Source organism: Tinamus guttatus, unplaced genomic scaffold (assembly GCF_059628265.1).
Source record: "Tinamus guttatus ecotype Peru unplaced genomic scaffold, ASM5962826v1 Tinamus_guttatus_pri_ptg000218l, whole genome shotgun sequence".
NCBI lineage: Eukaryota > Metazoa > Chordata > Aves > Tinamiformes > Tinamidae > Tinamus > Tinamus guttatus.
Window position 1 is genome coordinate 4,200,104 of NW_028288752.1, and position 21,738 is coordinate 4,221,841.

Genomic DNA, 21,738 nt, shown 5'->3' on the forward strand with positions numbered 1-21,738 from the left:
AAAGGACATGGTTTTCTTTGATCAAACCATATGGTATGGTTCAACTGCAAAAACTGAAGCTCAGTAAAGAACTGCTACGCAGAAAGCAAACTCAAAGGAGGGCAGGTCTAAACAGGGTAGAAAGAAGTATCAGGCTGAGGAAATTCACTGGTCAAGATGTTTGGGGAAGACGCTGAGAAATCATTTAAAATGAGTCTGGCCCAAACTGAAGTCAATTCACAGCACTTTTTTGGGGGGAGGGAGAAGTTGGGGAACAGTCTACACAGCACTGACATGATTTAGAGAGCAAAAAAGATCTAACTACAGAATGGAAGAAACAGAAGCGGTAATAGAAACAGGAAGAAGTATGAGAAGCAAGAGTGAGCACAAAATACACCTTCTGCTGCCAGCTGGAATATCAGCAGGGAGCCAAAGAGACTGACCTGAAGAAGTTTCCTGTAAAATGACCATGTTCTATTAGTTGAAAAGGCAAAGGCAAATTGAGGATACCACAGGAGAAACATCTACCTTCCACACATTCCACACAAGAAACATCTACCCTCATCTAGAATACAGCACACAGTTTGGACATCCAAGGCCAAATGAACAGAAAGAACAATTATGCTGATCAGAAGAGAACATTTTATGAGCACAGAGTGAAAAAGGATATTCTTTCAGGCTAAATCAGCCAGACATAGCCTAGGTCTGAAGTCTGAGAACGTCTCAAGGATGTTTACAGGGAGAACAGAAGAAAAAAAAAAAAAAAAAAAAAGGTATAAAAGTAGACTTAAAATAGGACGATGCATGAGACCAATCTATTTGAGAAAATAATACAATGGCATATGGGATACTTAAAGACTTGAACAAAACTTCCCTCAGGATGACAATCCAAATGTGTCTAGCCACAAAAAACACGCAATAGAACCTCTGCCACTACATACAGCTGCTGTAGCCAATTACATACCAGTGCTACATTTAAAATGCAACTGCTCAAAAACAAGCTTTCTGAGCACTCACTGGCTTCAGAAGGCAAAATGAAAGCACATGGGGAGCATTAAACTCGACAAGCAAGGGAATCACTAGCAATATCTACATAAGCTATACTTTCCCACACGTGCAAGGTCTTAAGATCAGAAGCAATCACTTCTGTCATTAAAGAAAAGGTTTACTGATTAAAAGCCTATGGCATTACATAAAGCATGTTACAGAATATGCACTGGAAAGGAGTACATGTCAGGGCAGTCTCTTGGAGACTCACTCACTGTTAAGTTCTACAGAGTAGAAGATGCCATCAGTTCCTGCCTGGAAGACAGATTCTGGAGCCTCTAGGCCAACTTCCTGCTCAAAGCAGGATTACTGGCAATGAATGCCGGATTAGCTGTGGCTTTGTCTAGCCAAGTTTTCAAAATTTCCAAAAATGAAGGTTCCTAGATATCCTAGAGGGCACTGATACTGAGGCTATTCTGCCTCGTGTACAGATGTTCAGTTTTCTTGAGCTCCTTGATGTTTCTATTGATGCAATCCTCAAATTTCTTAAAGTCTCTCTAGAAGCTCAGGGTCAACCAATCCTCCAGTTATGGACCATCCCAGGGTTGTACATAAAGACATTAAACGATGCTGGACCCAGAAAACAACCCCTTAGTGTTTTGCTCACCATCAACGAAACGATTCCAACTCACCTAAGCAGTTCATTTCTCTAATCTTTATCTCCTCAGCTTCCAAATGAGGATAAACATGCAAAAGCATGTGCATCAAAGTTCAGGTATGTGCAACATCCCACCACAACGGGAATTTTCAGTGTGCTTCCTAACCTGTTGCTCCCCAGGGTTGGCTGTTCCTTTCCAAACTGCACTGGTTCAGACAGATATCAGAACAGGTTTTGCTGAAGACCAGAGCTAGAAAGACCCAGCACTCTAGCCTGGTAACATGTATCAGATGAATTGCCTTCATGGTTCAAACAGCATGAGAAACCCAAATGCGATGTTTTGTTCAAACTTAATCAGTTAACACAGATATATTAACGAATTCACCATTGCCACTCCTCTGAAAAACATCCTAGATGGTTTTGGGTGAAAAAACAAACAAAAAAAGAAACAATGTTTATTTGCCTTACCTGTGAATAAAAGGCTTTGTAAATCTTTGTTTTGGGGAAAAGTGCAATCACCAAGAAGTTTCCTTGGGTATGGAATTCAATTGGTAGATGCACGAGCAAGGAACTTTTGAAGTCTATAAAGAGAGTGGCAACAATACTGGTTGAATCCTAGAAAGGAAAAGAGAGGATAATGCAGAATTAACAATTATCGAAAGTGGGAAAAGACTTAATACATTAAATTGCACAGATCAGAAAAGAACTATTATAGTGCTATTTGGGCACACGTAAGTATCTAAAGATTCATTAGCTTGTTATCATGCACGTAAGCAATAGAGGGATCAACTAAAGTTTCTACTCCCTGCTGCTGAATTACCACAAGCCTTAAAGAAAGCACATTAAGATTAATATTCTGAACTTTGTCTCTTCGTGAAAACAACATGGATTTTAATATCAATTCACTTTCCTCTCCTACAAAAACGACCACTATAGCCCTTTATTCTGCATCTACCTCCTCAAGTTTCACACCAGAACTACCTTGTTAATCTACACTATAATTCTCCCTGACAGATGTACCACAGAAGAGTGAATTAAGTCTGTCACCCAAAAAGATTAGAAAGATAGTATGTATGGCAAAACTACAGTCTCTTTTTATACAATTCTTTTCAGGTCCTGACATGAAAGTAACCATGCTAGAATGATGTGCAACAGACAGGCCTGCAATTTAAAGTACAGAGCACTTGCACATTGGCAGTGCCACATTTCTCTCAGATTCTTCAGTGCTCACAAGTTTCATTAAATCTTTTGCTCCTACCACTGAACTGTATTCCTTTGCCAACAGGAAACTGGAGTCCTCAAGACTGGCATCCATTAAAAGCAAGAGGGTTCAGCAGTTTTAGCCTCATTTTTGGTTTAATAGATCAACACTAACCCTTGGTTTTCCAAATTTCAGGAGAGCAGCCCCTGCAAAACTTCACAGGAGGCTGAAGAGATCTGCTCTCCATTTTTGACTTTTAGCTTTTTCCTACTAAAGCACCAGGCATTCAGTATAATTCAGTGATGTGAAAGCACATGTCTGGAGAACAGGGCCTCCAGTGCTCAAGTGTACAAATCAGAAACCTGGCAATGCTCATCTCTCTTTCAACAGATTAAGTGGACTAAGAACTCTATTTAGTAATTTTTAGAGAAGTAAACTCAAGTTGGGGAAGACTTGAATAGGAATCAGTGTCAATTCAGAGACATCTGTAAACAGAATCTCTACCCACTTTGCTGACTCAAGGATTAGTTATAAAAACAAACCTCTATAATCATTGAGGTTACTGATAAACACTCACAAATGTCAGAGACAGTTACTACCTTAAGTGAAAACAGCTTTTAGACTTTGATTCTGCAGGATAACTTGCAGGTAACATGAAAACTCTGAAAGGCAAACTCATACTGGCTGCAGTTAAATAAAAAGTGCCTAACAGAATGGGCACCTCCTTCTAGGAAATGTTTAGTGATCCCTAAATCGAAAAAAGATGGAAACAATGCAGCAATAATCCCTACATACATTGTGTTAAAAGAGCCTATGCCAGAATTTTACAAGACATTACCACTATTGGGAAATGTAAGTATTACTTCATGATATTTCCTCACTTGGTGATTCAGGGCCAAAACGAATATCGGATTCAGGTGCTTACAAGCTTCAAGACCCAATTTTTAAGTAAGATTCTAAAACCCAGCACACAGCATCTAGCCTCTGTACAGTCAAGATGCCTTGATACAATACACTGACATATTGAATAGCTACAGAAGAAAAAAAGAAAAAAAAAAAAGAAAAGAAAATTGAGTTTGGGATCAGATGTCAAATCAGTCCTCTGTGTTTTCTTCTCTTCCACAGAAGAGCTGGTACAAAGCTAGAATGGTCCTGCCTTACATCAAGGGGGAGTGGAGATGAAGAGTTCTGCTAAAATTTGTACCATTTGGAGAATTTGTAAATTCTTTAGCTCTTCATGGAACCGTCTTGGGAAAGATCTGATGCCAGCTGCCATGCTCCAGATGTCTACAGGCCTCTAGTACTTCAACAGTTCAGGTGGGAGCTTCGTGCCCAGTTCCTCAGAATGAGGAGCCTTTTGGGATGTGTTGGAGACACGACTGCAGGTGTATTTTCAGATCAAAAAGAAAAGCATCTAGCAGGCACACGCTGAGACAGCGGCTGAGCAACTGCATTTTGTATCACCCAAAGTCTTCTATCTTGTATTTTAAATCTACCATTAAATTATCCTTTCCTCTGCATCTGCATTGTTGTTGTATTAGCTTTCAAAAGGGCACATCAAATTACCTTTCTCCTCTTGTCACGTCTTAATATTTTAAGATCTCCACCCTTGCATTATGCCAAGTCAGCTAGACAATATAATTCTCTATGTCAAGGTTTAGCTTTACACAAAAATCTGGCATCAGTTCAAGAATGAGAGCCAAGTCCCATAAATAGCTTAGGTTTTATGAAAGTGAGCGTCTCAAACCAAACAATAGCAGGAAGGTCAGTGTTAAAATAACTTCTTAAGCTATGAAGGGGCAATCAATACGATATACAAGAAAAGGCAGCTAAGGTAAGATTCTCTTCAGTGTTGTGTTTTCATCCCAATTGAATCACACACTTTTATTGTATTTTAAGTGGTTTCTTCCATTTCATGATGAAATCACAGGCACACAATGCTCTCTGGAGGTCACTAAACAAATGTGCAATAGTGCACCTGAAGAAAACAGCAGCTAAAGGAAACAAAGATGCCTTTTCAGTGCTTAGGAAATGATAACCACCCCAAATAATCTCTCCTTTCAATTCTAAAAAGATAGTTAACCTAGTGTGTCTGCCTTAAAGAGAGGAAAAAAGAGCTGCTGTCATTAACTCCATTCTCTATTCCCACAAAGAACCTTGCCAGTTAAAGAAAACAATGAGCCTGGCAAGTTTGCCAAGTTAAGTGTTAAGTGAACTGATATAACTTGATCATCGGAGTGACAAAACTCTATGCCTAGCATTGTCTTCTACTGTAATTACGCAGAATATGTGTGATGACATGCAGCATGCCTTTCCTTCTCACTTCTCTCAACTTGGAAAACTCGGAGCAGTCATTCCCTTCACCCTGGCAGTAAGTTACACAACACTCCAGGACAGCAGACAGACACTCCTCGTGACCCCTCCAGAGATAAGCAGGTCATTGTCACCAACATTTGGCTGAAGGTTAAGCATATTTTGAACAGAAGGCAGCATTTCACCCACCAATACACTCTAAGACTACACAAAACCTTGGACTTTTTGCCATCCTTTGCTTAAGATGGCTAGGTGTTTTATGAATGCTGCTTTCTGCAACTTTTCTGTTAATAAACAGTAATTTTCCACGCTATTAAGAAGTAATTAACAATTCAGTCGTCTCCTATATACAGTTTAGCTAAACTAAAACCAGTACAAAATGTCACAGAATCACAGAAGGGCTGAGGTTGAAACGGACCTCTGGATACCATCTAGACCATCTCCTCCGCTCAAGCAAAGTCACCTAGAGCAAGTTGCCAAGATTGCATCCAGGTGGCTTTTGAATATTTCCAAGGAAGGGGACTCAACTACCTCTCTGGGTAAAAATGCAGAGATTTGCATCTATACCATTAGTTTTAAACACTTGAACTAAAACTTTACTTGAAAACAAGCACCTATGTGAGTATCTTACGAAAGTCTTCTTTTTTTTTATTGAAAAACATTCTATGACAGTAAGAACAGATAATCAAAACACTCACCCCATCGTAGAGAGAAATGGAATTCATATGGTTCTTTGAAATGGAAATGCTGCCGTGGTGAGGATGAGAAAAGAGAATGCCATCTGAAAAGAAGTACAATTTTCCTAGAATTTAAAAGAAAAAGATTGATGTTATGAGGTGTAGATCATCAGTATCTTTGCACCATAAGACTAATGCCTCTTCCTTCTGAGGAATAAATCTATATTCTTGAAAAGCTGCCATATTCAAAATGCATACAGCATTTGAGTAAAGAATTGGGTTAATATCTGCACAGCATCCAGGACACAACCATCAGATCTCTACTGGATATCACTGTCAAGGGATAAAGTCATGAATATAGTTGCATTCTACTTACTGTTATCCCATGTAGCCCAGTTATCACAAATTATTTTTGACATTTTAAAAATAGTCACATGAAAATTTTCATCATGACTAAGTGCAAACTTGTAAAACTTGGATGAATAAGCAGAATTTGCATCTACAACAACAGGAAATTTAAGCATGGTAACACTATTATTTACAAAGGTCATTTTTTCACCAAAATGTCAATATATTGACACATACCATGCAGCCAAGTAGAAAAAAAGGCAGAGACTTAAACTTTCACCTGGTGACAGAGTAAAGGAAAATTTTCTACCCTGATTTTCCTTAACTGTCTCACCAAAAGAATGCTTAAAACTTGATCTGCAGGCTTGAGTTTTATTTTTTGCATAGAGAGACTTTTACCGGGCTAGCAATTTCCCTGGAAGCTATTAGTCTAGCGAGAGCTAAGAGACACAAACATTAATTCCAGCTCCTTCTTTCTTGCCATCTTATGGACATTTAGGCTCTTAGCAAACCTGAATAACCTGAACAAGCTGGAAAATGGAAGAACAAGACTAGATGATAAGAAAGAATTAATAAGAAAATTTTACCTTTAAAGCTCCATAAAGTAACATTGGCTAAACCACTAATTTTTGCCAACCCTAAGAAATCCAGGAATGAAAGAGCAAGCGGGAGTTGCTACCTGGACCTCTACTGCCAGTACTAGACCATGCATTAACAGCAGGATCACACACCATAAAGGGAAGCATCTAGAGACAGCCTAAGAGAAAGCTAATTATTTTCTTTTTAAACAAAACAGCATGACTCAGAATAAGGCTTTAAAAAAAGCAAAGTAGAGCAGAACAACAGCTAAAATGCAGCTAAACATATCTGCACGCTCCGCTCAATCTATCAAACAGTGTTCTGAAGAAATAATAAGAGAACAAAGAATTTTCATTGTGAAATGGCAAGTTAAAATAAGATCTCCAACATCTTTCAGTATTAGGGCTTTGTTTTAATAAACAAGAGAACTTCAGAACAAGAGATACAAATCAAAAGCTCTCCTTTATACCTAACCACTATACCGAGGAAGGTGATTTTAAGTTACATAAACAACATATTGTCCCTGGTAGGGATGTATATGCAACTATTCTAGACTGAAACTTCCAGTTAACAGTAAAGTGGCGTCAAAAAATGACTGCTATTAAACAGGCAAAGATTAAAACCACAAATTGAAGATCTCAGTTTACAACAAATGAAATGGAGACAAAACCTAGTTGTTAACAAATCCACTACACTGTTCCATTAATTTAAAAGGTAAATGGACGGATGGATGACATGGATGTGGGGGCTGGGCTAACCTGTATATGAAAAAAGGTTACTGCCTATGCCTCCAGTGCATGCAAAATCCACAACATGGAACATGCCTTCTATTGGGCAGCTGAAGAAGAAAAATGACAACATACAAAATCTGGAGCTCACTTCTGCCAAAACTCACAAAGAGTTTTACACTTCACAGAGAAAATGTGGGGGTGGGAAGAGGGAAGAAAAACAAGAAACAGAGGCTGATTCTTTTGAAACAAAAATAGGAGCAGCAAAGAGTAATAAAAATGCAAAATGATCTCCTTCACATCAAGGCTGTTTTTGATATAATGGGCTAATTGTATATACCACTTTTGCAGTTACTCACAAGTTATTAATGTTGGAGGGGAACATGTAATTGGTAAGAGTACCTGATTCACTTACGTGCATCCTACGAAATGCTGGAATACAGCACATGCATTAGCATAATAAGGAAAACATTTATTAGTCTGATTTTCTTTCTGCTCTACTTTAGACATGAATTTAACCACCCAGTTACAGTATGAAATAAATGACAAAGAAAGGAGATGAATGAGTGTGTGGCAGCACCTCTCCCTTTAACCCGGCCAGGCTACACAGCTGCAAGCTCAGCAGAGCACATCCTGCAAGGTGGCAAGTTTGCAAGACAGCAAAGTAGCTTCCAGCACACGTGAAAGGGAATGAGATCAAGTTCATTTTCGCGTGACCCCTAAGAAAATATCTCTTTGTTGAAGTGTTACATAATAGTCCTTAGGCCACCTACTTTTAACTCTCCATCCCAAGTGGCATGAAAGTTTAATCTCAGCAAAAAAGGGAAAAGTATATTAGTCTGTAGGGAAAGACAGTTTTTATTAAGTTAAAAAATATAATTATTCTTTTCCCTAATTATTTACTGAATGAATCTGTACCCACTATATTGCAACATAGCTCAAAGCATTATTCTGCAGTGTCCTTCCTACTTTAAAATCTTTAACTTACAGCCCAAAGTAAATTCTGTTATGTGAAGATACAGGGCTATTGAACTGCCCTGTGTATCATCACTTATCCTTAGTACTACTTCTGTATAATTACAAGAATAACAAAGCTAGAGATTTTCTCCTCAAAACCGTCAATTGATACTTAGATGTTACATTCTACTGTGACAATGGTATCTTCACTGGACAGGAGGAATGAAAATATTGGGCCTTAAGGTGAATGTTTTGATTCAGAAACTCCTGTTTATTTTTCCATTAGTTTTCTCGAAAGCAAGAAAGATGAAGCAATGCAAAGCTGTGAAACGAGAGAATTCACTCTGCCACAGCACCCCGAAGTTCATCTTGAATTTTCTTAGTCATATGATTGGGGGCATCCACATCACTTAATTTCTGCAAGAAAAGGCACTAAAATAGGAGCAATTGTCTGAGACCACTATCAGTAATCTCATGTCAAAAAGTGCTAACTTCATTCAATTTGAAAAGGACCAAGAACAAGCATTTTTCTTTGATATCATGAGCATATATGGTAATAAACACCGAGGTTTCCAAGTGAAAATTACAGTGGAATAAACCTGGAAGTGTCAGCTCCAGGAAGAAGACCTCAGTGGAAGCAGAGAACACAAGGCTGTAAACAAATTTAGAATCAAATCTCTTCAGTGTCCTCCTACATCACAGGCACTGTACCATATTGTGTCTCAAAATTACGCCTATGACACTGATAGGAACTCCTCTCCTAGACGGAGGGAGGAAGGGAGGGAGATAAATAAATAAATAAATAAATAAATGAAAAGTGGGTAGGGAATTTCAAGCAGAGGTTGGGATCAAAGAAGAAAAAAATGGCATTTAGCAAGACGGAATTACAACGGCAAATGGAAAGAAAACAGCTTGTAAAGGCAGTAGAGGTGGTCTCACCAGACTCGTGAACACCAGAAACCATGTTTAAAAGGAGTGAAATTATTCTTTAAGCACCCGAGGAAGACAGCTCACCTTCTGCAGGCATGGCCTGGGGGTTGCTAGAATAAATGTGCGCTCCATCGCCTTCGGCAAGTAAAGTGCCCAGAAAAGATTTATCTTCCTAAACAGGAAAACAAACAATAATATCACGGTGTGCATCATGCCAGAATGTTTTAATGCTTTAAAAAGAAAAAAATTAGCAAATTAAACAGCATTTGTAAGAACTTTTAAAGAGTTTTAAACAACATTGATAGAGAAGAACTAGTGAAAGACACGGCATGTGAAAAGTGTAATTTTTTAAAGCAAATCCCCCAGTTTGGTCTTGCCAGCAGCTATTAAGTTACAAGTTATTGTCACAACCACAAGGCATAGCTTTTTGTTTTCAGAATGTCAATCTACTGAACTAAAAGTATATTACAGGAAAATAAATCTATTTGTAATGAAGATTTCTGGTAACCACAAATTAAACCACAAATGTGAAACTCATGTGGGTTAAGATGTTCCCAGATCCAAGATTCTTTTATTTTTCATAGTGCTTTAAGTGTTTTCCTTCAGACATTCAGCATGCTAATTAAGTTAAAAGAAAGTTGAATGTAGAGTGGCATTGCTCTTTTTTAAACAAAACAAAACAAAACAAAAACACATGAGCTCCATGGGTAGCATTCAGTGAGACTTCTATAGAATCTTAGCTTTATTCTAACTCCTTTTGCTGATGAGCTTTGTCATTCATGGAAATAGAGAAAATTCCAAATTTTTATAACCAATGTTTTTTTGGTAGGCCACAGTTTGAAAACACACAGAACAGAATAGGCAAATTTTTGTAACAAGTCAGAGAAAAAGTAAAAAAGACACAAGTCAATCTTACTAACAATTAACATTTCTGGAATACTGGTTCTTAAAAATATAACCTCTATAACTGATTTTTTTTATATTACCTTCAGTATATGTTGTGTCTTTTCAGACAGTTTCACATCACTATCTTCTACCTGTAGCGAGGAAGAGTCTCCATTAGATAATTAATATATAAAGCCAGACTAAAGTTAAACTACTTTAAAAAGCATTAATGAAGATATGAGGCAATGGACAATTTTAGGTACCACTAATGGTTAAAGTTCTGGAGATAACCCTCTGTTTCAAAGTACTTCTCAATACTGTGAAACTATGGAACTGAGACAGTTCTTTAACATACATATTCTTTAACATATATTCAAGGAGTTACTCCCCAATAAATAGTTTTTATAGGCTAAAATGGTACTGCAAAGACATAAAGAAGTGTCTGTCTTTTTTGTTATTATTATTATTAAAGTATTTTGGCTGGTAAAACATTTATGCGCTACCAACTAATAAAAAGTGGCACAACTTAATAGCATTTATTGCAACTACACCTTCAATGCAGTGTAGTAGATTAATGATCTGAAAGCAAATCCACAATAAGCAGAACTTTCAAATATGATACGGTGTACTTGAAAAATCGTGCCTGCAGCATTGCAAAAACTGAAGTGATGAAAATGGAATAATTTAAAGCTTGTTTCATGAACGAAACCATCAGCCTGTTTCCACTTGTAAGTTACATGCTTACTGTCCACAATCAAAAATCATACTATTTCAAAATTCTATTTCATTACCCAAGTCTTTTATTATTCTCACACATCTATATATTTACACATATAGCTATATAAATACACCAATGGTTATATATTGATAAAAAGTTTTCTTTTGTTGATTTGCATATAAAGAAAAATGCTTCAAATAAGTTTGCGTACTAACCAGCCAAGATGCGTATCTTGGAATAACTGCAGTCAGGATTATGTGGCTGGTTTCTGAATTAATACTGCCATCTGCAGGGAAATAAATGAAAAAGAAAGAATTACAACATGATCTATATATTCTAGACTCTTTATCAAGTTAGTTTGTTTAATTTGTTTTGTTGTTCTACGAAATATGAAAATTTCCTGATCATTTCAAGGATTTATTATGTATAAGTGAAGCTCCCCTGAAAAAGGAGCTCCCAGTCTCCTCATACAACAACATACCCACAATTAATAAAAAAAATTTAAAAGAAACCCATTTTTTTATTCTGGTCTTGGTTTGTGTCTTTTTTTTTTTTTGCTCTTCAATCTTTTATGAATCAGCATGTAGTCAAAATTCCAAGTCCTTTAAGTGAGATTAGAGGAGTTCTCTAACATTTAAGATCTTGATTACTAGCAAACTAAAATAATTAGGTCTCTCCCATAACCAAAAAGTTTAAAAACATAATGGTGATAATAATAAAATAGATATGAATAGCAAAAGTGCTTTCAAACAGATATACAAATTTGGTGTTAGTATTCAAGAGTTACCTTGTTCTTTTACGTGTATCTTTGAGGTTAGAAAGGATTCTGAAAAGACTACGGATCCCAAGCATCCTCTTCCCGTGAGCACGTCTGGAATGTCGAACACTGTCATTGATGCCTACAGCCATAATGTAGGAAAGAAAGAGAAAGCAGAAGTTGAAGTTAAGATAACAAGTTTCAAACTTCCTAAAACCCAGTGCTTCTGTGTTGTTTTAATACAAAGTCTGAGACAGTAATTTTATGTTATGGTTTTCTTCCAAATTCTGCTACCCAACTTCATTTGTAAAGCTCAGACTTTTCTCAGTTTCATTTTCTTCTCCCAGAACTCCATCTCATCCATCCCCTCATGCTTGTGTTCATATATGTATCCCATCAAAGAAGGTATGCAAGCTCTGGTTTCATATAAAATGTATAACTCACCGTTTTAACCAAATTCAGGCTATCCTCATTATCTAATGGAGTAATTCTAGAAAAATAATGATAATTAAATATTTAAAGACTGGATAATTTGGAGTGATTTCATAACAATCAAAAAAATCTATTTCATTTTAAAATAGCTTTTATCTGTGTAGGCCATTTCAGTCGATTAGACAGCACGTAGATTAAAAAGCACAAGTCTGATGTCAACTAAGTTAAAAACACATCTTTTAAAATGGAAGCTCTTAATGGACTCATGCTGCTTCTACTCATTACCAGAGATAATAAAAATGCTCTGCACAGATGTGTTACTATTACGTTTAAACACTACTAAGATTCTACAGAATCAGAAAGATATGAAGCCATAAAACTGGCTCATATACAAAAGCATGCAGTGCTTGCTCTTATACAAAGCAATCAAACGCAATGTTTTTCCAGAAACTCTGAGACAGCAAAATATAAACCCTTATTAATTAATTAGCACTTTTTATATATCAGAGATGGGAAAAATATGGAAAGACAGTGACACAAACCTCCCATGATTGTTCACAGCCTGAATTTGAAAGGAGATTTTGGAGCTGTGGAACAGAAATCATGTAAGTGAAAAAAGTGTTTTATACCTCGTTACATACAAAAACATGCAGTAATAGGTTTACCATAAGGCAACAGCTTAAGTGTTTAAAACCGGGTAAAGAAAAATGAAGTAGGTACCCTGACTTTACAATGCTTTAATGCAATATGAAAGGTATTGGAATTCAACTGTCAAAGAACTTACATTTAAAAATTAAGATTTCGTGTATTTTCTTCCCAAAAGAAGCTAGTATATTGATGCAATAAATCGACTAATAGGTATCTGAAAGTACATACCGTAATGCAGTTTTGAGTTGTGTTAAATGAAGGGTATCTAACACAGACATAAGCATCTGCTCTGCTACCTCCTTGGCCTGAAAAATGAAAATTGAGAATAGAGCATCTTCTCCCATCCTTAGGATTCCCAGTAGCTAACGGAGCACCCATCAGATAAGCAGAGACCATACACCAAACAGTAACACACTGCACCAGCTGAAGTTTGTTCTTTGGCTCCTCTCTAATTTTCCTTACAACAAGGTTTGGAAAATTGAGGAGGTGAGAAACAACTGTAAGGAGATAAGATTAGATATACTCTGAAATTTCACTCATTTAGCAGAATTCAGAGAGATTGGTTGGAGGCCATGGTATTTATTTCATTAACCTTACACAGTTATCCCAAACGTTTTACTTTTTGTTTTGCCTGTAATCTTGTTTTGCAAGCAGTCCAAATCAACAATTAAGAGTGTAGAGAATCAGCACTTCATTTACCTTGGATTCAGTGGAAGTTTTAGCATAGCACTCAATGCCAGCAAGCACAGCCTCTACAACAGCAGTATATATTTGCGACAACAGCATACTGAAGAGAAATACAAACACAACATTTACTAGACAGACAGAGTTTGGCTTCCTCCTCTTTTAAAAAGAGCAGTTTTATCTCTCAAAGCACAGAACTCCCCTATGTGGAAGGGGTCCTTGTTCAAAAAAAAGCATATTAATTGCTTTGCACCTCTATCATCCCAGATTAAATTCAAAAAATATAATAATCAGAGCAAGTCAACTGCTCATATTAAACAATACTTTAAAAAAATCATGGCATAGTGTGACCCTGTTCTCAACACAATCAAGATAAATCATACCCTAAATATCAAAACAGAAGAGTGGTAGCCGTATACTCTTCAAAAGCAAGACTGGAAAATAGACTGAACCAACTGTTCTGCAGCAAGTCAAGCAGAAAGTAATAACAAAACAAACGAGTTGCTGCAACTTTTTGAGCACATCTACATCATAACTTAATCCAATTCTCTTTTTAAAAGAGAACTGAAAGTATTGAAATAAATAAAGATCAGGCAAAGCTAGAAGTGAGTTACATATTTTCAGCTCCAAAGTTGGCACCTCAGACCTAACCAGCTTCTACCTTCCAGCTACACTGGCAGAGTAAGATTAACAGAATATTCCTACTTCCCCCAAATTTAACTCCTCTTACTACTTACTTGCAACTGGCAGATTCTGAGGGAGGGAAGGAGGAAAGAAGGGAAGAAGAGGAAAGGATATAACATTTAAGATATATGCAAAGCATCTTGGAAGGATGGAAAAAAGGCTTCTGAGGCTCCAAACATGGCCCAACCTGGAGAGATCTCCAGTGTCTTTCTGGACAGACACCACCACAAACAATTCAAACAGATCATTTCTTCTAACTACATCTCTGATAACAGCAATAGCTTTTAAAAATCATTAAGCCTTCCTACAGTTCTTTGGGTTTTGGTTTTGATCTATAAGATTTTACAGACAAGCAAATTTCATTTACAATTTCAGTACCCACACTAAAAAAGGGTAATTCACCCTAATTCCAAAAAAGTTTCTATATTCACTCAAAATGCCTTCTATATCTATATTTACAAGAGTTAGAGCATTGTGATGTGCTTTGTGTTAACCTTAAAGCTTTCTTACTCTTCTTCCTTTAGGATTGTAACAACTCAAAACAGTATTTGTTAAAAAAAGTTAAACCGATCGTCAAAGTCATCCATTCTAGCTCTGTTTCCTAAACAACAAAATTAGGACTAATGAAGTATCTTGTCACTTTTTACTTTAATTGAGAAATACTGGCAAATATTTTTATAAAAAGCAGTTAAACAATCCCCCTGCATACTAATTCTTAAATTCCAAAGCCCAATTTGCCATCTTTTTTCTATTCCATGCAGATGACCTGTTCCAACAGAGGGATACTTTTGGGAAAAAGATATTCTGTTAAAAATTCATTTCTATCAACAGATCCTTGCTTTGCTTTTCCAGTCATCTTGGTTAGAAAGGTATTAGTACAAAGTTTTTTTTTTTTTTTTTTTTTAGTAGGACAAATAGATACTCTATGTGTTTTTGTAGCTCTGTCCATGTGGTCTTTGTTATATAAAAGCAAAATTCTGCTGCTCAGTCTAGTACATTCATGTGACTAGTGCATCTAGTCACATATATGCTGTGGTGAACAGTACCACAGCCATCAAAAGTCCACAGTACTTAACATAAAAAGTCACTGCTACAAGTTCCTCTGACTTATCATAACATTTCTCCAACCTGCCATGCAGGTTTTGCAGGCAGCTTCTCAGCAGAGCAACCACAGGCTCCTGAAATTCTCCTAATAGACTTAGTAAACTTTAATAATGTAATAAATTCCTAATTTCCTAATTAGCTCTTAATTTCCTAATTAATAAATTCCTAAAAAATAAATTTAATAAATTCCTGATAAATTTTCCTAATAGTCTCATTGACTGAGGCTGACAGGAGCATCAAAGCAGATTACCTATCCTATTCTTAAATGTGGACAAGTATCTAGGACATGCATAAAAATGAACATTGATATGAGTAACCAAATGGTTATTTTGTGAAGGTTAAAATGTGCAGAAGCAGATTGCTAACAAGGACTTTCAGAAACTGGTTTTATCTCATCTTCAAAGCAGCAGGCTTTCTGCGCCAGGCTGAGTGCTCCCTGCTGGTATTTTCATCAAAAATGGTGATTTTTATACATCATTTAACTTCATGAACCTAGCATAAAAATTATTTTCACTTCTACTCACGGAACATGCTCCCATTCAACCTCAGATTAGGGACATGAAACATTTAAAAATGCTTAAAGTGAGTGTTGAGATTAAAAAAAAGAAAAAGTTTCAATAATTTTTGAGCAAAGTTTACTAACTTCCTTTCAAACGTCAGCTGAAGGCATTGTGCTGTAAGTAACAATTCCTAGCATCCTTTAGCATCCTTCGAAACCCTCTCACATTCAACCCATTCTAAAGAAAAATATTGCTCTGCAAATGTGCTGGCTGCTTCTTTCTAAAAGGGCTTTTGAACTCATTGCTACGAAGTTGAAAGAGTGAAGGGTTAAGGAAAAAGTTGGCAACTTACACTTGCTCAGCTTTCTTGTGCACCTCATTGTCATTTCCTGTAAAAAGATAAACAAACAAAAATGAAATCTACTCGCTTTAGGCACTTCTGAACAGAGCTATTCAGGCATAAAGTTTCTACTGCACATCTCTGTGCTCCCTGCCAAAGATGTTATTTATATTAACTTCAGCTTGCCTGGGGATTTCAAACGAAGTTTCAAGATACGCAGTAACCCTCAGGGAACTGATTTCCAAAGACTGATGTAGTCATTTAAAATGACTTCAAAAATTGCTTTTAAAATTTTCACATGGTTTGCCTTATCAAGAAGGAGTGCAATTACCATACTCTATTTTCAATAAGAGAAAAAAGATAAAGGATAAAAAGCATAAGTTTTCTCTACCCATTCTAAAAATCCTTACTATTTTAAAAAATATCTATTTTTTTTTTCTCCTCTGGACAATTATGACTTTGAATTAGTAGGTTTCAGGGGTGTTCTTCCACAAACTCGTATGAACACAAACTCAAATGCAAATATGTTATTTGTGAAAGCCCTGCACCCCTAGGTGCTCTTCACCTTCACTTTGCATTCTGATACATGCACACATCCACTTCTTGAAGCTTCCTCTACTTTGTATTTAGAGTGACATCCAAAGGCCACCTGGTTTAACTGCACACTCAGTGTGACAGTATTAAGCTAGCTCTAAGACCTTCACAGGAAAAATAAATCAATATTATCATAAAACCATGGAATAATTTAGCTTGGAAGGGATCTCTGGAGGTCGTCTAGTCCAAAGCCCTGCTCAAAGCAAGCTCAGTCAGATCAGGTTGCTCATGATCTTGTCCAATGCACTCCAGAGCACCTCCAAAGATGGAAGCCCCTCAATCACCTGGGCAACCTTTTCCACTGTTTGCCTGTCTTTATAGTACTTTTTTTCTAAAATATTGGAAGAGTTGTAAAAAAAAATAAAAATAAATAAAAAAGATACTTTTGATTCATTTTTTGATAGCATCTGACAGATTTTCACACAATATGTAGAATGTGCCACAGAACAGAGTTCTGCTAAGATTTTATGTACTTCAAAATATTATTTATTATGATGCAATATCTATCACTGAGCAAGAATGCCGTAACACCCATACACGGATCAGAAACATGTTTTAATCAGTACAATCTTAAATAATTAAGAACAGCTTTACAATACTGCTTGATATTCTTAATACACTTACCCAGAAAAGGAATGTGGGTGGTTCCAAAGAAATAGGTCCTTGAACAGGCCAGAGGTCCCTTTGGAGATACACACTGCACTACCTAGTTGTCAGTATTAATGAGATATAAAAAAAAAAATTAGTAAAAAAAAAGATGCAATAATTAACAAGAAAATAAATTTCCCCCAAGTTTTCTAAAAATTGATGTACTACATACACACCACACAGGACGAACTGGATTTTTAAAAAGGGACTTACGTTTTCAAAGGTATATTTCACTTTTGATTTGACCTGAATGGTTCAAAAGCTTTGGAAAGAAGATGAGCTCTGAATTGCATACATGTTAGGAATATGTTTTCAGTGTCCTACATCAACTGCTCTTCTCAAGAAGAGGAATGAGTGTCAGGTTTCTACAACTATGTTCACACTTGATTCAAGACACTCTTAACAACATCAGAATCTGGGGAAAACCGATTGGGCAGATATAGTATCAGGAAAAAAAATCATTTGAAATATGGAAGGTACCAAATGGACTTAACTGGAATGTTTTAAAAAGAGGTTTAAAAAAAAAAAAGTGGAAAAGTCTGCATAGAAACAGTGTTAGAGCATCAAATGGAGGATGAGGTTTCACTGGAATGCCAACATGATCCTTTCTTGGGCCTCTGACCCATGCAACACGTCCATCCTTCAGGCAGCTGTGTATGAAATGTCACGACCAGACCACCAAAATCACTCCCTCAATCATCCGCTCACTCCGTGACGCGCTGAACTCAACAGGCCACATCCATCTACCCACAGCCTGGACTCGCACTCCTGCCGCCCGCTCCCGCAGCCCAGGGCTCTGGGACCACGGGGAGGGTTGCACCGGGGCACCTGCACACACCTCTCCTCCTCCCCTGCGAGTTACCTGCTTGGTGCCCCCAGCCCAGGCAGCCAGAGGAGCTCAATTCCCTGGGGTCGCTTCCCCAGATACGTCCCCTGCGCAGTAGTGCACCAAGCCATCGACCTCATCATATGTTTTAAAACTAAACTTTTACTTGAAAATGGAGACAAGTTAATCTTACAAGTTTATCTTAACATTCTTTTGAGCACCAGAAGAATTTTCAGAGTTTCACGAAATTGTTTGCTTGCTGAAACACAGATATAGGTACACCCACAATTCAAAATGCTTTGTACATGTACAAAGTCATTGTCAAAAAAAGTGACTTTTATTTTTAAGAAAACTGAGGTTCAACTACATTCTTTTTGCCATTGCTAACATATCATATGCTACCAGGAAGATTTTCATGCTAGTACTAGGTTAAATGTCATCAGAAACCTTTCTCCCCCCGCCATCCCACACATTTAGGGCAGCAGAGATTATGAGAGAGAGAGAGATCGAGAGAGAGAGAGAGAGAGAAGGAAAAGTTCTCCTTAAACTGACTTTTGGAATTAATATAACATTGCCTTGTATGTTAAGCATTGGGTATTTAACTCATGAAAAGTAGGTGCTTTCTCTCCCAACCACCCCCCAAAAAACCTCAATAAAATACCAATAAACTGCTCAAAAATCGCAGAAAATATTTTAAAATCTCACCATGTGCTTAGCAGTGCTACCACCAAGGCCAGTGTTTCGAACCAGATGTCCTTCTGATGGAAAATTAAAATTCCCGGAGTTCAAGTTGTCTTTAGTTGAGTGGCTCCCAAACAGAACAAAGGGCTGCCGGCTCGGGCTAGGAGAAAAGAATTGGTCACCACCACGATATTACAAGAAAATTTACAAATAACAAAGGAAATTGAAGTTTTCAAGTCTCATGGAAAACCTACTGGATTTTTTTTTTTACTAGGAGGTCAAAAACAAACAAACAAGATGCACATTCACAGATTGAAGCAACAGAAAACATCACTGAATAGATCAAGTTCCATGCCAAAAAAACCCACATATTTTTTAAAGGCAAATTACTTGAGAAGTAGTTGAGTATTTTAAAATTTCGAGGAAAACCCTGAAATAAGTAGCTGGACTTAAGCAAAACTATAGGTTTTTATTCTCACTTTGTGCCCAAGACTCAACTGCTGAGGTCAAGGTTTTTCTTCTAATTAACTGCAAGAAAGATAGGATGCTGAAAACAATAAAGGACACAGAATTCCATTGTATTTCCAAATAAAGAATAAACTACAGAGACATTTAAGTAGCTAAGCAACCTCTATTTAGCTCCAAACATTATAAGCTTCCTTTTGCAACATATGGCAACCAGTCTGCCCCTCTCACTTACCATTCTGAGCTGAAAAAAGTAAAGCTGATTTGTATTCAACAACTTAAAATCTACTTTTTAACTGGTCTTCTTTTAAGCATTGATATTGTCAGTACTGTGACATACAAATACCGACTTCAAATTTCATATTGTAATTGTTTGAGTAACATGAAAACATACAGAAAAGTTTTCAAGCAGGGCTAGACCTCTGAGCACAAAGAATTAGATCATACTAGAATGCACTAACTCAACATTTTCAAGCATATCAATATTATGTATGTAATGAAACTGCAGAATCAAAGTGATCCTGTGTGGCATTTCAAATACACAAAGATGGGATCTGATATATTGAAATGGTTCTAAAAGGAATCTTAAGCATTCTTATGACACCAGAGATATGGAAATAACATATCAAGACACAAGTAAGATCACAATCTCACAGCAGAGTGATGAGTAATACCTGTTATCTGTTATGTGGCTTGAAATCATCCCATGACTGAAATAACTTCTGAAAGGCTGCAAAGAAAAACAACACGTTCTGATTAACAAGTACATGAAAGGACAGTGCAAGATATCACTGTTCTTAAGAACAAGCCTGAAAAAATCGCAGCCCTCCTAACTATTCCCAACCTCCAGAAACAAACTCCAACACCACTGCTTGAAAACAGACAGCAGCTACTCCCCCAAAAAACTATAAGCAGATGCACTGTACTATTTTTACCCTATTCTATATGTTATCACTGATAATGTTTGAAACATGACATGTGCAACCTTAGCTTGTCAAGAAATGCACGCGCAGAAGCTACCAACAAAATGGGATTAGATCCATCTACAAATAGGGATCTGTTCTGCACACATGGAACAACTGAGTTTCATTATCAGTGAACAAACACTCAACCTTGAGTTACACCAGGCAGTCCAGTGTTGTCACACCATGCAGTAGGCTGAGCTGTCAACTTACAAAAAACCTTAAACATAGAATTCTATTCCTCAAACCTGAAAGGAGAGATGGCATAGGGAGGGGGACAAAATGTTAAACACTTATTACTATTATTAGTATTTTACTATATTATAAATATAATTGAGATTAACATCCTACTATTACTTATGCTGAATATTTATTACTACTTCTGCTAGGAAGACATTGGCATTTCAAAGCTTTTCTCAAGTAAACGTACCTCCCCCGCCTGAGATTCTGATAGCTCCAGAATGAAAGGAACTTCAGTATCAAAGTTAGCAAAAAAGTTGGTCCATTGGTGTTCAAAAGTCATTAAGTCCTGGAATAAAAACATTCAAAGAGCATTCATTACAGTATGCACTAGGCCAGAGAGGAGATCCCTTCCGTGTTACCGAATGAACTCAAGTTACATTAGACCACAGTTTACCACTTTGTTTAGCAGCTTCACTATGTAGTATAAAACACATCCTGACCATCGAGAGTTTACGGAAGTGAGCAGCAGTAAACATCCCCTAAAAGTAAAGGTCTTCTGAGGGAAGGGGCTGAGGAGGTTTTTCTGGGTGTCTTTTTGTTCTTTTTCTTAATTTTATTTTTCAGGAGAGCTGGCAGTAAAAGGAACAGAGCCTTCCAGCCACTAACGGCGTTTCATCTACAAAAGCACACGGCTTTCAGATCATTCCCTCTGACCTCATATTTCCCACTAGACTTTGAAAATGAGCACACAGATAGATTTAATTTTCATTTTTAAATCTGCACATGCTTTTGAAGTAGATTTATTAAATGAATTTACGGGTGGAATATGAGGAGCAGGCTGGGGCGTTTGAGAAGCTCATGATGTTCAACTGAATCAGGTAAAAACAAAGGAGCGAGTAATGGTGATAAAGCAGGAACATTACAAAACTACAAGATTTTATGTTTGCAAGGTTAACTCCACTGCTAGTCACATTAATTTGTGCAGAGTGACATCCTGGTTCTAGGAACACAGTACACAGTATGTATATTATATATAAAAATATTATATACATTCACATAATTATATAACAAGCAAACCAGAATTACAATTCTAGCAGTTGCATGAATATTATGCAGTATTTAGTTTCAAAAAGTTCATGAATATAGCAATGAATGAAACTGAGGCAGTGAATTCTGCTCAAGCCTTGTAAGCCTTCTAAAGGAATAATAGAGGCTATATTAGTGGTTTAGAAATAACGTTTACACTTAGGGTTGCACTATAATTGCAGAA

General features: G+C 36.9%; 1 protein-coding gene across 1 annotated transcript in view; it reads right to left on the reverse strand.

The window, feature by feature from the left end:
• The window catches only part of DNAAF9 (dynein axonemal assembly factor 9), a 59,612-nt gene that overhangs the window by 22,834 nt on the left and 15,040 nt on the right, over nucleotides 1-21,738 (reverse strand). The window contains exons 7-21 of the mRNA XM_088524993.1: nucleotides 20,716-20,814; nucleotides 19,998-20,053; nucleotides 18,883-19,018; nucleotides 17,328-17,409; nucleotides 16,122-16,158; nucleotides 13,497-13,584; nucleotides 13,026-13,102; nucleotides 12,692-12,736; nucleotides 12,162-12,207; nucleotides 11,748-11,859; nucleotides 11,176-11,246; nucleotides 10,344-10,394; nucleotides 9,442-9,529; nucleotides 5,837-5,940; nucleotides 2,093-2,239 (exon numbers count right to left, since the gene is read on the reverse strand). Of these exons, the coding sequence (XP_088381119.1) occupies nucleotides 2,093-2,239; nucleotides 5,837-5,940; nucleotides 9,442-9,529; nucleotides 10,344-10,394; nucleotides 11,176-11,246; nucleotides 11,748-11,859; nucleotides 12,162-12,207; nucleotides 12,692-12,736; nucleotides 13,026-13,102; nucleotides 13,497-13,584; nucleotides 16,122-16,158; nucleotides 17,328-17,409; nucleotides 18,883-19,018; nucleotides 19,998-20,053; nucleotides 20,716-20,814 (1,239 nt within the window). The remainder of the gene's footprint in view (nucleotides 1-2,092; nucleotides 2,240-5,836; nucleotides 5,941-9,441; nucleotides 9,530-10,343; nucleotides 10,395-11,175; nucleotides 11,247-11,747; nucleotides 11,860-12,161; nucleotides 12,208-12,691; nucleotides 12,737-13,025; nucleotides 13,103-13,496; nucleotides 13,585-16,121; nucleotides 16,159-17,327; nucleotides 17,410-18,882; nucleotides 19,019-19,997; nucleotides 20,054-20,715; nucleotides 20,815-21,738) is intronic.